This window comes from Labeo rohita, chromosome 10 (assembly GCF_022985175.1).
Source record: "Labeo rohita strain BAU-BD-2019 chromosome 10, IGBB_LRoh.1.0, whole genome shotgun sequence".
Taxonomy (NCBI): Eukaryota; Metazoa; Chordata; class Actinopteri; order Cypriniformes; family Cyprinidae; genus Labeo; species Labeo rohita.
The window spans coordinates 15,817,057-15,832,361 of NC_066878.1; the positions used below are offsets into that span (position 1 = coordinate 15,817,057).

General features: G+C 36.7%; 1 protein-coding gene across 2 annotated transcripts in view; it reads right to left on the minus strand.

The window, feature by feature from the left end:
* The window catches only part of phf24 (PHD finger protein 24), a 47,570-nt gene that overhangs the window by 2,189 nt on the left and 30,076 nt on the right, over positions 1-15,305 (minus strand). The window contains exons 4-9 of one of the 2 annotated variants that reach the window (XM_051121229.1): positions 11,046-11,124; positions 10,657-10,859; positions 7,187-7,353; positions 5,112-5,147; positions 4,068-4,157; positions 1-435 (exon numbers count right to left, since the gene is read on the minus strand). The exon at positions 1-435 is cut by the window's left edge and continues 2,189 nt beyond it. In XM_051121229.1, the coding sequence (XP_050977186.1) occupies positions 339-435; positions 4,068-4,157; positions 5,112-5,147; positions 7,187-7,353; positions 10,657-10,859; positions 11,046-11,124 (672 nt within the window). In that variant the 3' untranslated portion in view covers positions 1-338. The remainder of the gene's footprint in view (positions 436-4,067; positions 4,158-5,111; positions 5,148-7,186; positions 7,354-10,656; positions 10,860-11,045; positions 11,125-15,305) is intronic. The other variant, XM_051121230.1, reaches the window with a different exon arrangement.

Consider the following 15,305-nt stretch of genomic DNA (forward strand, 5'->3'; position numbering starts at 1 on the left):
CTGTGGTGCTGTAAATTTACTAATGTGTGACAGTGTTTCTCGCAGCAGGTTCTCTGATCGAGTTACTTGGTCACAAAAATCAAAATCATAAAAGCTCGTAAAAGCTCAAGAAGTGGTGACAGATGTGCTATTGTTCAGTAGCGTTGAATTTGTCAGTGTGTCGCTAGATTGTGTCACTAGAGGAAGAATCCGTCAATGGCTTGTACAGTCTTAGCGTGTGGTGGCATACTCGTTTGCTTTTGACTCTCGCGTGACTCTCGGTTTAGTCCTCAGCACAGCTCTCTTGTGAATCAGGACCCGGGAAGCCCCTCTGGAAGTCTCAGGCTATGCAGCCGCAGTTAGAGTGGCAAACGGATGTGCATGGCTGAGCTGTTGGGCCTGGCGGCCAGGATGTAGATAGCGCTCTCCCTCAGGAAGTTGTCCCAGGTAACTGGTCTAGAAAACGTAATGGTAAAATAGAGTTGTTAAAAAAACAAATTATAAAAGCCAAATTTTGACACCTGAGCTATAGCTACTGTTTCACGTCATGTCGTAGTTACCATAATTCCAAGATGACTGACAACAGATGACATTCTACTTGGAACTGTCCTCAGACTCGGAATTATGCATTTGTATGGCTACACTACCAACGTCACTTCCTTATAGAACTTGGAATTGCAACTTGTAAGCTGGAAATCTTCTGAGAGCTAAAGCTGTATTAACGACATGTTGTAATTACTGAATTTTCGAGATAACAACATGCAACGTTCTATGCAGAACTGTCCTCATACTCAGAATTATGCATTTCTACGGCAACACTGTCAATGGCAAAGCATTTACATCCTTGTAGAACTCGTATTGACAACTTGTAAATTAGGAATCTTCTGAGAGCTACGACTTGGATTATGTGACCACTGTACCACCTGGCTGCCGCAGATTCATTTAGGCAATGCTACCTAGAATGTCACATTGTTATCTCAAAATTACGGTAATTATGACATGTTGTTAACCCAGGTTTAGCTTTCAGAAAATGTCCAGAGTTCTATGAGGATGTAGAAACCCTTAATTCCGAATTTGAGAACAGTTCTAAGTAGAACGTCATGTGTTGTTATCTTGAAATTACGTTAATTACGATATTGTGTGAATGCAGCTTCACGTCCTAGTAAAAAACTCTTAAATTACAACTTGAAAGTTGGGAATCTTCTGAGAGCTACGATCTGGATCAACGCTACGTAGAATGTCACGTATATTTAAGTTCATGTACATTTCTATTTTGTTCATGTTATCTATCAACTTTATGTAAAGTGTCCTTGCTTTTTTGTAAGGCGCTATATAAATAAAACATGACTTACTTACTTACTACAGTAATTACGACGTGGCGTTAATGCAGCTTTAGATTTCAGAAGGTTCCCAGAGTTCTACAAGGATGTGATGTTGTTAGTGTTGCCATAGAAATAATTCCCAGTCTGAGGACAATTTTGGGTAGAACATCACATGTTGTTATCTCAAAATTATGGTAATTACGACATTGCACGAATGCAGCTTTTACAGCTCGTGGAATTCGTAATTGCAACTTGTAAGCTGGGAATCTTCTGAGATCTACGATCTAGTGTTCCCATAGTAATGCTTAATTCCAAGCGTCACATGTTGTTATCTTGAAATTACGGTATTACATCCTCATAGAACTCGTAACTACAACTTGTAGGTTGGGAATCTTCTGAGAGCTATGACCTGGATCACATGACCACTGTACCACCTGACCACTACAGAATCATTTAGATGCTACTTAGGATGCTACATAGAATGACACGTGTTGTTATCTCGAAATTATGGTAATTACAACATGGCATTAATGCAGCCTTATACCTCATGGAACTCGTAATTACAGATAATATGTTGAGAATCTTCTGAGAGCTACCATCTGGATCAAGTAACCGCTGTACCACTTGACTGCCGTAGATTAATTTAGGTGTTATTTTGTTTTCTACGTAGAATATTACATATGGTATCTCAAAATTATGTTAATTACGACATGCCATTAACACAGGTTTAGCTTTCAGAAAATGTCCAGAGTTCTACAAGGATACAATGTTGATAGTGTTACCATAGAAACCCATAATTCCGAGTCTGAGGACAGTTCCAAGTGGAATGCCATGTGTTATCTTAAAATTATGGTAATTACAACATTGCATGAATGCAGCTGGTTGGGAATCTTCTGAGAGCTACCACTTGGATCATGTTACCATTGTACCACCTGGCTGCCGCAGATTCATTTAGATGTCACTTAGGACAGAGTTCTATGAGGATGTGATGCTGATAGTGTTACCATCAAAACCCATAATTCCGGACCTAAGGACAGTTCCGAGTAGAACTTCAACATGTTGTTATCTCAAAACTACGGTAATTATGACATTGTGTGAATTCAGCTTCACATCCTTGTAGAACTAGTAATTACAAAACGTAAGTTGGGAATCTTCAAGAGCTACGATCTGGATCACATGAACACTGTACCACCTGACTGCTGCAGATTCATTTAGGTGCTGCTTAGGACGCTACATAGAATGTCACGTTATCTTGAAATTACGGTAAAAAAGACACGGCATTTACAGATATAGCTCTCAGAAGATTTCCAGAGTTCTACGAGGATGTGATGTTGATAGTGTTGCCATAAAAATGCGTAATTTCCACAGTTCCAAATAGAACGCCACATACTGTCATCTCGAAATTACGGTAATTACGACATTGCGTGAATTCAGCTTCACATCCTTGTAGAAATATTAATTACAACATGTAAGTTGGGAATCTTCTAAGAGCTATGACCTGGAACACGTGACCGCTGTACCACCTGACTGCCGCAGATTAATTTAGGCATTACTTAGGACACTATGCAGAATGTCACAATCTAGAACCGGAGTGCCCAACCCTGTTCGTGGAGATCTACCTTCCTGCAGAGTTTGGTTCCAACCCTGATCAAACACATCTGTCTATAATTATCAAGTGCTCCTTCAGATCCTAATTAGTTGGTTCAGGTGTGTCTGATCAGGGTTGGAGCTGAACTTCGCAAGAAGGTAGTTCTCCAGGAACAGGGTTGAGCCCCTCTGATCTAGAAATTACCTTAAATAAGACATGCCATTTACGGAGCTATAGCTCTCAGAAAATTTCCAGAGTTCTACAAGGATGTGATGTTGATAGTGTTGCCATAGAAATGCATAATTCCGAGTCTGAGGACAGTTCCAATAGTTGCTGTAGATTCACTTAGGACGCTACATAGAATGTCACATGTTGTTATCTCAAAATCATGTGTTGTTATTATGCTAATTACAACATCCCGTTAACACAGCTTCAGCTCTCAGAAAATTCCCAGATGGTGTTGCCATGGCATATTGCTATGTCATATTTTACATGGTACCTACAGTGTTCTGGGTGGTTGTTAAGGTGTTCTAAGTGAATTTGAAGTTCTAAGTGAATAGAGAGTTCTGGTTGATTGACAGCAATGTTAGGTGGGTGTTCTGGATGGTTTCTATGCTGTTGCTTGGCAGTTGTCAAGCAGTTGCTACGGTGTTCTGGATGGTTGCTAGGGCATTTTTAGGTGGCGCCTAGGGTATTCTAAGTGGTTACTAGGGCACTGCTAGATAGTTCTGGTTGGTTTACAAGACATTGTTTAGTGTTTGCTATGGTGTTCTGGGTGGTTTCAATGCTGTTGCTAGGTGGTAGCTAAGTAGCTGATACAGTTGTTGCTAGGTGGTAGCTAAGTAGCTGATACAGTGGATGGTTGTTTCTAGGCAGTGCCTAGAATGTGAAAGTGATAGCTAGGGTTTTTTTGGGTGGTTTGTTTGCTGTTGTTAAGCAGTTGCTAGGATGTTCTGTGTTGTTGCTAGGGTGTTTCTAGGTGGTTGCTAGGCGGTGCTTAGGATGTGCTTATATGACTTAGATGCTTTCTTTTTTGTAAGCCTATGTGATTTTTTTTTTTTTAAACAAATTTATTCTCCACCATCTGAAAATAATGGGAGTTCACAATGGCAGCATTCTAGTATGGCTGTGACACACACTTGTAGTTTACAAGCAAACACACACACACATACACCAACCTGTTGTCATTCTCCATGGCTTTATCTCTGCTTCTCTCGCTGCTGGAACTGGCAGGACTGCTCTCAGATATTGGACCAACATGGCTGATGCTGCAGATGAAGAAAGCGAGCTGTAACACACGTTGTTTCATTCAGTCACTCACACTCAGACACACACTCTACTGGACAGCTCACAGCAGGCAGCGCTTCTATGCTCTCTGGGTTTTCAAACTCTAATTTGTTGTTCTCATGACACCTCAGAGCCCCGAAAGACGATACCCAACCACTGGCAAGACAAAACTAGTTCACTCATGAGCAGAAACATGCATTCAGGACTTGAATTGGAATTCAAAATGCATTCTCAATTCAATTCTGAATGGCCCACAATGACCCTTGTATACAGTGGTCTAACAAACTCTAGACATTGCATGCCATTCCGTACACTGAAGTGATCTGACAAACTTCATTGACTGAAATAAATTCATTTGAAATAAAGACTTCCTCTCATTAAGTTCAATGACGTGTGAAGCAAAACTGAGTGCAACCGTGACCAGAGCGTTGAACAGCGACCCAAACATCTTGTCCAGCACTGGGACCGCTCAGAGTCGAGACTGTCTGCTTTGATCTTAAGCCCTCAGTTGATTTTAATGAGCGTAAATTAGGAAGCAAGCTTATTCATGCCATAAATGCGCCAAACATACACACAAACACCCACAACCCCATGCACCCGCACACTCAGGCACTCATTTAACCTGCTGTGCCCCTTAAAACTGATGAAAAATATCCTTAAGGGCTTCTCTAAGGGGAACAAAAGCCCTTCTTTTTGATCTTGATAATGGGAGGGCAAGATCTCATTTAATACAACCATAGCGGCTGGGAGAGCGGCCATTACAGTCAAAAACTACCCAATTTAGCTTTGATATTTTTAGCCACTGATTCCTTGGCCTCCATTATGGAATATTTAGTAATTGAGGTGATAATGATTATAATGAGTATAATGATGGTGATGGCAGGGAACGGTGTAAGATGTTTCCATGGGAGGCCCATGCAGATCGAGTGACTTACCCCGTACTGAACAAAGGGGAACACAATCCCATGAGTCTGCAGGGCAAATGGACATTCAGCAGTGGTGAAAAGGATAGGATGATTGGTGAAAAAAACAATAGCATGGAGGATGATGTCAGAAAAGACTGTCCAAATATTGAATTTGCAAATATGTTGATAAGTCAATCAAAATTCATACAATATATGATATTTAAAATATATATACACTAGGGCTGTCAAACGATTAATCACAATTAATCGCATACAAAATAAAAGTTAAAGTCTGACTAATAAATGTGTATGTATTTAGGAGAAATATGTTATGTACAAAAAATATATAATTATGTTAAATACATATACTTGTAAATAATTCTTAAATATATACATGAATGTGTTTGTAATTATATATACATAATAATTACACACAGTACACACACATATATTAGGCAAAGTCAAACTTTCATTTTGTATGTGATTAATCGTGATTAATCGTTTGACAGCCCTAATATATACTGTATACATTACCATTTAAAAGTTTGGGATGAGTAAAATTCCAGGAATTCCATTAAAATAATTTTAAAAATTGCATTGCATTAAATTGATTAAAAAGTGACAGTAAAGACATTTTAGTGCTTTCAAATTATTAATCACGATTATTCGCAAAAATTTTCATTTACATAATATGTGTGTGTGTATTGTACAGTATATATTTGTTAAATACACACACACACACATATATTATGTAAACAAAAACTTTTATTTTGGATGCGATTAATCACGCAGCACTACTTATAATGTTAACAAAAGATTTGTATTTTAAATAAATGCTGTTCTTTTGAACTTTTTATTCATAAAAGAATCCAGAATAAAATTATATTATGGTTTTAACAAAAATATTCATTTTTTTTTAACACTGAAATGTTTCTTGAGTAATGATGTTGAAAATTCAGCTTTGCATTACAGGAATAAATGATATTTTAAAATATATTCAAAACAAAATCAGTTATTTAATATTGTAATAATATTTTAGAATAATACTGTTTTAATGTATTTAATGTATCTTATTAAGCATAAGAGATTTTGTTTTTTTTTTTGCAAACCACAAACTTTTTAATTTACCAGTATATTTCACATAAGTTGCTCTTTATAGCTCATGAATTTAAAAGAAACATTAATGAGAACTAAGTATCAATTTTATCTAAGATGTTTCTCCTAAAACTCATCAGGAGAAATAAAACAACTGATGGCATACTGTACAAGTATATATAGTATACACAGATAATATTTCTAGTTATATAAATTTACTTAAATACATAAACATAATTTAATGTTATAATGAAATATTAACAATGATTATAAATGAAAGATTTAATTTAACATCCCCATTTAAACTCATTGCTATCTAGGAGAAAGATTTGAGATATTGAAGACATCACATTTGTGATATTTCTGTCTGGATGATGGTGCTTGAGGAATGAAGGATTCAGAGGGACAAATGATCCATTCAAGCTACTTGGCTTCATTTTACCCCACAATTCACTGCAAAAATGCATCATTCTGACTTTTGGGCTCTCAGAGTAAGGTTTGAATTATGATATGGCTGGCAAAGAGTGCTCTGTCAAAGTCAGTCCTTGTCCCTGATTTTAGGCTGTCATTGAGAAACTTTCCTCTTCCCTTCCACAGATGACTTAGCCCACCAGTAATATCATCTAATTTACGTTATGCATTAAGTCAGAACTGTCAGCAAATGCACCACTTAAATGATTCATACTCCCTCGCCAGAGTTCCTGAATGCAAAGTTAGCCTGTAATTCATGAGAAGAGATGAGGGATACTTGCTAATAAAGTGAGAGCAGTTAGCATTGGCTAGCAGCTCATGGAGGCACTGGCAGTTTGACACGGCTATAAAAACTGCCAAGCTTGATCCGATTTGTTGCTCCCAGAGGCCAGGCAAATTGGACAAGTCCCTGAAATGATTTTCAAGTGTTTGAAGTGTCTGAAGTTTATTGTTGATTATGTAAGTGGCTGTGATTGAGAATCGTTTAGAAATGTCCTGCTAACTATGATTAGCCTCAATGACTCTCATATTCAGCTCACCTGACATTGCAGGACTGTGATTCTTTGTTGATCTTGTGGAACCAGGAGGTTTGGGCTTTTCTGGCTTCTCCGGCAGTGATGATCCCATCTTTGTCCTGGTCTATACTCTGAAATACGGCCCGTGCTCGATCCCTCTCCTTCGCTGTGAGGATTCTCACCAGCGAATTCTGGATTGAGGAAAAACAAAATCATTTCCACAATGCTTTCAGTTGAATGGTTTATTGTGATGTTCATTATAATGATGCATTTGAGAGATTTTTGGAAGAAAAAACGAATGATTTTCACAATACTTTAACTGAATGGCTGATTATGTATTTAGCATTTGGAACAGGGTTGCCAGGTTTTCGCAACAAAACCCACCCAATTGCTACTCAAAACTAGCCCTGTGTTTTGGGGGGTAAAATACACATTTTTTGGTGGGGTTCCCTTGGTAAAATTCACATTCCAGGGGATAAATATCACATTCTTGGTTTCGCTTTAACCCGCGGACATGAAAAACAAAAATCCACGGCAACAGTGTTAAAGTAGCCCAGTTTCGCAGGAAAACCGTGGCAACACTGATCTTTTTGACATTTTGACTCTTTTTTTTTTGTTTTTTTTTAAAGTAAAATAATTTCTACAATGCTTGTAGTTGAATGGTTGATTATATTGTTCATTATAGTTTAGTATTTTGAAAGTTTTTTGGCGAGAAAAAAATAATAATTTTCACAATGCTTTGGTTGAATGGTTTATTGCTCATTATAATTTAGTAATTTGAAAATGTTTCTGTGTTTTTTGGCAAACATAAACAGCCAATTAACCAGTTAGGATAATGAACTGTATTGCTTAATTGGAAGGATTGCATTTTCATGCTATTCATAAATGTGAATGTTTATCAGTGCTGGAAAAAAGTTACTTATCACAATATTTGCATTACACCATTAAAAAAAAATAATTATCTTAGTTATTTTTTATGGAATGTAATGCTTTACATTACTTTTGTCTTAATTTTGTAACCTGGGCTGGGTTTGCTTATGTATTGTTTAATATCACAAAACCCAAAAGTTATATTTTCGCCAACTGTAAAGGCTCTTTCACACCAAACGTGTTATTAATAAGCCTTAGGCTGAAAAAAAAGGTTTTGCACCTCCCAATTTCTCTCAAAACGAGGACAAGAGAGGTGTCAGTGAATAAATGAGAAAGCAAAGTAGCTTGCATTACTTATTTAAAAAAAACGTAACTCAGATGTTTTGTTGTTAATTTAAAAGTAATGTGTCACTATACTAGTTACATAAAGGTGCTTCACGATGCCATACAAGAACCTTTTTTTGTCTAAATGGTTCCATAAAGAACATTTAGCATCTGAAGAACCTTTCTGTTTCACAACAAGTTCTTTGTAGCGAAAGAAGGTTCTTCAGATTATAAAAAGGTAAGAAAGAGATGGTTCTTTAAAGAACTTCTGAATGGTTCTTTGCGGAACCAAAAATGGTCCTTCTATGGCATCGCTGTGAAGAACCTTTAAAGCACCTTTCTTTTTAAGAGTGTACTTGACAAAAAATCTGATTACATAACTTAATACTTTTAATGTGTTACCCCCAACACTGATGTTAATAAGTGGGAAACATAAAGAAACAAAGAAATTACTACAGACATTTAGAATGTTATAAAAGTTTTCTATTTTAGTCTCATCAGTTGGGATGAAAGCAATCTTGTAATTTACGCACAATTAGTTGTATAAAGTATGTAAATGTGCGCAGGGCAAAGAGTTCCCTGCTGAAGCGTTTTATGGGAATTGTACTGGTTTTATTGGAAACTTTAATGGTGCCTTTTGGTCTTTACTGGTAATGTGTTGCCTTCTGTTGGTGGCTTGTTAAAACCAATAAATCCTGATGAAATAAGTCTCAAAACACATTACAGGAAACCACTTTTTAATGGTTTTAATGGTTAATAGTTGATGTTTTTTTCAGCAGGGTTTGAGTGCTGTAGTGTGTGCTTTTTCCTCAGCGACTGTCATTAAACTCAGAAAGTCTTTTAAAGGAGAAGTCCACTTCCAGAACATCAATTTACAAATAATTTACTCACCCCCTTGTCATCCAAGATGTTCATGTCTTTCTGTCTTCAGTCATAAAGAAATTATGCTTTTTGAGGAAAACATTTCAGGATTTTTCTTCATATAATGGACTTACATGTTAATTGTGCCCCCGATTTTGAACTTCCAAAATATAGTTTTTAAATGCAGCTTCAAAAAGCTCTAAACGATCCCAGCCGAGGAAGAAGGGGCTTATCAAGTGAAACGATCAGTGATTTTTAAAAAAAAAAAAATAAAAAATTGTATACTTTTTAAGCACAAAAGCTTGTGTAGCACAGGCTTTGGGATGCATGATTCGTTCATTTTGAACGGATCTTTAATGTGCCTCGGGAAGAATGAGTCGTCTCGGGGAGTGATTCGTTCAGTTGCAACATCCTATTAGGTTCTGTACTGGAATTAGTTCACCTGTTTCGAGCCTTCGGTTTTTCGAGTCATTCATTCATCTTATGGGGCTGTCACGTGATGAACGAATGACTCAAACCCGAAAACTTGTCAGATAAGAGGTGGGGTGAGCTAATCATAGACCCAGGTAAACAATGAATTAATCTTTTCTGTTTCTTATAGCATTATAGTTTTGTCTTGTTTGTAGTGTGATCAACGTTTGTGTAAGCGGTAGATGTGTTAGGGAAGTAACACATAACATTTTAATTATATTTTGCTAAAATGAACAAAATGATCTAAAAAAAGATTCGTTCATTTTGCTGAACGAGACTCAAAGGTCAGAGTCGGTAAAATGATCTGAACTTCCCATCACTACTCACATCACATCTAAGTTCATCGTCTGTGTACTCCGTCTCAAAAAGGTAGAGAATGGCGAAAAACTCCATCTTATTTTCTCCTACAACTTCAGAATCGTCCAACATCATTGTAGCTTTTTGTTTGTAAACAGCGTTTGACTTACTTGCACTTTGTTAGTCTTTGCGCATTCACTTTATAAACACTGGGTCTGTAGTTCCGCTTGACCTTTTGACGTGATTCAACAGTACGTAGTATCGTGGACGCGCATCCCAGAGCCTGTGCTACACGAGATTTTGTGCTTAAAAAGTATACAAATTTTTATTTTTCGAAAAAAATGACAGATCGTTTTGCTAGATAAGACCCTTCTTCCTCGGCTAGGATCGTTTAGAGCCTTTTGAAGCTGCGTTTAAACTACATTTTGGAAGTTCAAAATCCGGGGCACCACTGAAGTCCATTATATGAAGAAAAATCCTGAAATATTTTCCTCAAAAACCATAATTTCTTTACGACTGAAGACAGAAAGACATGAACATCTTAGATGACAAGGGGGTGAGTAAATTGTTGTTCTGGAAGTGGACTTCTCCTTTAAAGATGCCTTATTAACTGGTTGTTGTGCCTTTTTCAATAACACAATCAAGCTAAATTTGTCCATGTCCCACATTACCTCAGTTCGGAACTTCTGCAGCATTGAAAGTGACTCGTGGTAGAGGAAGTCAGACCACTCGATCTGACCTTTCTTCTCTGGATCCAGAGCTGCAAACTGGGCCAGAACCTCCTCTTCCTCCTCATCGGTCAAATCTCTTTCAAAAAGCTGCTTGGTCACAAAGTGCCTGTACTGCAGGAGTTCATCTGACACCAGGCATGACTCTGAGCAGAAAGTAGGTGAGAGGGGAGTTACTGCATCATCAATCAATGCAAACAGGTCAGGCCTAATTACAGTCCTGACGTGATGAATTAATAAACTTTTAATTAGCTTCCTTAATTTACTGCTCAAAGTCACATATTTAAACCAGAATCTGGAAGAGGCTGTTAAAATGGGACTGAAAGAAACACCTGGGATGATCTTGCACTGCTTGAAGGTTTCCATCAGACTGTACATCTCTTCTTCAGTAAGCAGCAGGTTCACATTATCCTGAGGGAGGAAGAAGAAGAGACTTTCAGTTCTAGTAGAGCAGACACTTCACTTTAAAGAGAATATTTGATTTCACTACTTCTTTGCTTGTAGACTAAAACAACTGTTTCAACAGGAATTTTTTTTTTCAATACCAGTACTAATACCGAGCGATGGATTGTTGATGATGATCCACTGTGTTATTAAAGAAACAGTTCATAAGACCTTTGTTCATCTTCGGAGCACAAATTAAGATATTTTTGATGCATAGACAACAACGAAACTGACATGTTCAAGGCCCAGAAAGGTAGTAAGGACATCGATAAAGTAGTCCATGTGACATCAGTGGTACAACCGTAATATTAAGAAGCTACAAAAATACTTTTTGTGCCCAAAGAAAACAAAAATAACAAATTTATCCCAATCAAATACTGTACATCAATGTTCACCAATGCAGAGAAATGTTATGTGACAGATTCATAAATCATGAAATGGATATTACGAAAGTAGATTATTTCTTGATCATTTTTCGAAATGAACACATTAAGCTGACAACGCTAGTAAAAAGATGTAAGAAAAAAGCCTTAATGAGAAAAATATCCTGTACAAAGCCTCAGGGCCCTTCAGACTGAGCCTTAAAAACACAGTTTCATTAATTATCTTCAGCAGCAGGTGTTTCAGTCTCTCTTTCCCCCCTTTATCTTTCTAGAAAGGCTAACAGTCTCTGAACCAAGGGTAATGAACGACCTGACTAACTCGGCTTTTAAGAAAACCTAATGAGTTTGAGGTGTAAGAGGTGCAGGAAGAAGCTCTCGCAGATCAAATGACGGCTTGTCCTTTCATATCAAATTCAGAGCGAGATTTCCTTCCTGGCTCAAGCTCTGCCTTCAAACGAAAGCTGTCAGAGCCCAGCAGTGCTGGGAGTAGCTGTATTTTCAATCAGCTCTCCCCAGCCTGATGAGAACTCATCTGAACAATGGCACTAGAGCAGATGGGAAGGGTACATCTCAGAGGTACCTCCATTTTCTGTCATCGGTGACTGTGGGATACACTCCCCTTCTGAGGATGCTCATTGAAATGAGATTGGATTTCATGTTCGTTGTGTTATCCACAACCCATTCTCAACAGGCTATGGGTCAGAGACCCCGAAGTGAGGAACAGATGTTATAAACAATGCTTAGCTAGAGGTGGGATTCACCGTGGTCTCTAAGGCCACAAACATACTCTGCAGGTACACACATGCGAATATTTGGCCTTCACATCTCAGTGGTAGTTTCTCTGATCTCCTGGAAGGATGTGATTTGAAATGTGCTATCTTTGCTTGCGGGTGCACGGTTATGGGCACTTTTTTTGGAGCCAGTAAACACCATGTGACTATTGAGCTGCGGGAAAATTACATCATGTCAACACAGATTGGCTGATGGCACCACAACAATGTCCAGTCCCAAGTCACGAAATGAAATGAAAATTAAACATTTCAGATTCAAATGCTGCTTGTAATGATTCCAGTGCACGGCTACTTTTGAATGACCACAGATGTAGAAACCAGCTTTTTGCTCAAAAAATGGTGCAGTTATAGAATCTGTCAGTTGGGGATAACTGACAATGCTAAATAGGTTGGTGCCAATAGCCTTGTGGTCAGTGCGCCAACATGCAGTGCTATTGTGCTACGGTCATCCCGAGTTCAAATCCTGGCTTGAGGACCTTTCCCAACCACCCCCCCCCTTCTTTCTCTCATGCTTTGCTTCTTTTTAAATAAATTTATTCAAGTGTGCTATTAGTATACTTCTTTTAAACAAAATATAGGAAAGTATACTTTCAGTCTGCTTTTCATGTACTTCTCTGAAATGTGCTTTATGTACTTCTCGGAAGCTCAGAGATTCCATGTTTTCATTGTAATACGGTAGGGGGCGCTATTACACATCTTCTGTACAGAATTTTCAAAACACAAGTGAAGGAAAAAAACGAAACAACAGATGCTTCCACACGTAATCTAACACGATCATCAGACATTAAAAAAATCATCAAAACTGTGTAATGTTATGGAATAAAATGTCGACCCATGAAGAGGTAATAATGACTGTCAAGCTTTGGGGTGTTGATTGATTCCATCTACATTTTGATTATCATTATAAATCCAGTTTTCAGTGTTTTGCTCAAAATATTGTTTAATTATTTATTTTTTATTTTTTTTTTTTTTTATAAAACATTCAAGTGTTTATAAAAAAGAATTCATCAAGCTAGAATAAATTGTTTTTGAGTACAAGCAGATGCCCTGTTCTTTCTTTTGATGTTTTATATGTTTATATATTCACATAACTAAATATATACAAAAATAATACCTAAATAGGGACAAAGTAGTATACTCAAAGTATGATGTAAAGGTCACTTAAAGAAAACTTATGAGTATACGTGCAGTATGAAACTACTAAACTAGTAGTTTACTGAGACTATACGTCAAAGTGTACTAAAGATGCTACAAGTATTAAATTAGTAAACTATCAGTATACCTATAAGTTCACTTCTAGTATAGTTGCAGTACAAACTAAAAACTTAGATGCAAACTAGTTGTGTACTCAAAATTTACTACTGTTATACTTGAAGTATACTTAAAATTATACTTTTACATACTAGAAAGTGGGCCAATTTAGCCCCAAGAAGTACTGAAATAGTAAACTTTCAAGTATACAACTAGTATACTTACAAGTATACAGTATTTGTATACTTATTACATTAAGTAATACTACTTAAAATTATATTTACGGTACACTTGACTTATACTTAGAAAAAGTCTAAATATATTTTAAAATATTCTTGAGCTCCTAGAATCTGTGTTTTCATTGTTATATGGTAGGGGGCGCTATTACAGATCTTCTGTACAGATTTTCCAAAAACCACAAGTGAAGAAGAAACCTAAACAACATGCTTCCACATGTAATCTAACACGATCATCAAACAGAAAACAGCATCAAAACTGTGTAACATTATGGAATAAAATGTCAACCAATAAAGAGGTAATTACGATTGTAAAGCTTTGGGGTGTTGATCAACTTCATCTACGTTTTGATTCATTCATAATCTTTTTTCAGCTTTTTGTTCAAAATCTTTATTTCTTTGTTTTTTATTTATGAAAATTACCCACATTCAAGTGTTTAAAAAAGAATGCATGAAGCTAAAATAAAATGTTTTTGTTTACAAGCAGATACACTGTACAAAAACAAAATATATACAAATTAACACCTAAATAGGGACACAGTACACACAGACGCAGACGCAGACACAAAGTTCACTTAAAGAAAACTTACGAGTATACTTGCAATATAAAACTACTTAACTAGTAGCTTACTGCGACTATATTTCAAAGTGTACTAAAAATGCTAATACACATATTTAATTAATAAACTATCAGTATACCTATAAGTTCACTTTTAGTGTAGTTGCAGTACAAGCTAAAAACTTTGATGTAAACTAGTTGTGTACTCTTAAACTATAAACTTAAACTATACTTACAAGTATACTTTTGTATACTAGAAAGTGGGCCAATTTAGTCCCAATGAGTATTGAAATAGTACACTTACGAGTATACTTCTAGTACACTAATATTTGTATACCTATTATATAAAGTATACTTAAAAATATACTTGAACTTTACTTAAGTATACTAAATAAAATCAACTGGAAGCATACTACTTTTTGGTAAGCGTATGTATGGGCTTTTTCAGATATTTCAGAGCAGTGAAAGACATAAGCTCCGACAAATTTCACACATTCGCAAAAAATGTGTGGAGAGCAGCCGCTTTAGTTTTGTTTCATTCTGGCCCGTCAAAGTTTAAACCCCATCTGATAAGCGAATGCGTTTTCGACCGCAAGTGGACGAGCTCAAAACGTTTTACACCCCGTTTACACCTGTACTTAGCGTTGTCCACTTGTGATCGGATCGACGAAAATGCATGTTAATACCAGATGTAAACAGGGCCTTAGATGCATTTAAACCTGTTGCAGGGGACTCCAACACAATATTAGGACACTTTAAAAAAGTGTATGACCTGCTCTTTAACAAAAAAAGCAGGTGCAGACCATTTTCCAATTTTTAAGCTTTACAAAAAAAAAAAAAAACAGTGCATTATTGCAAAGTTTTATAATTTACTGCACTTTGTTATTCTTCTGATTATTTACTGTGGCTAATGAATCAGAGTCTCGCA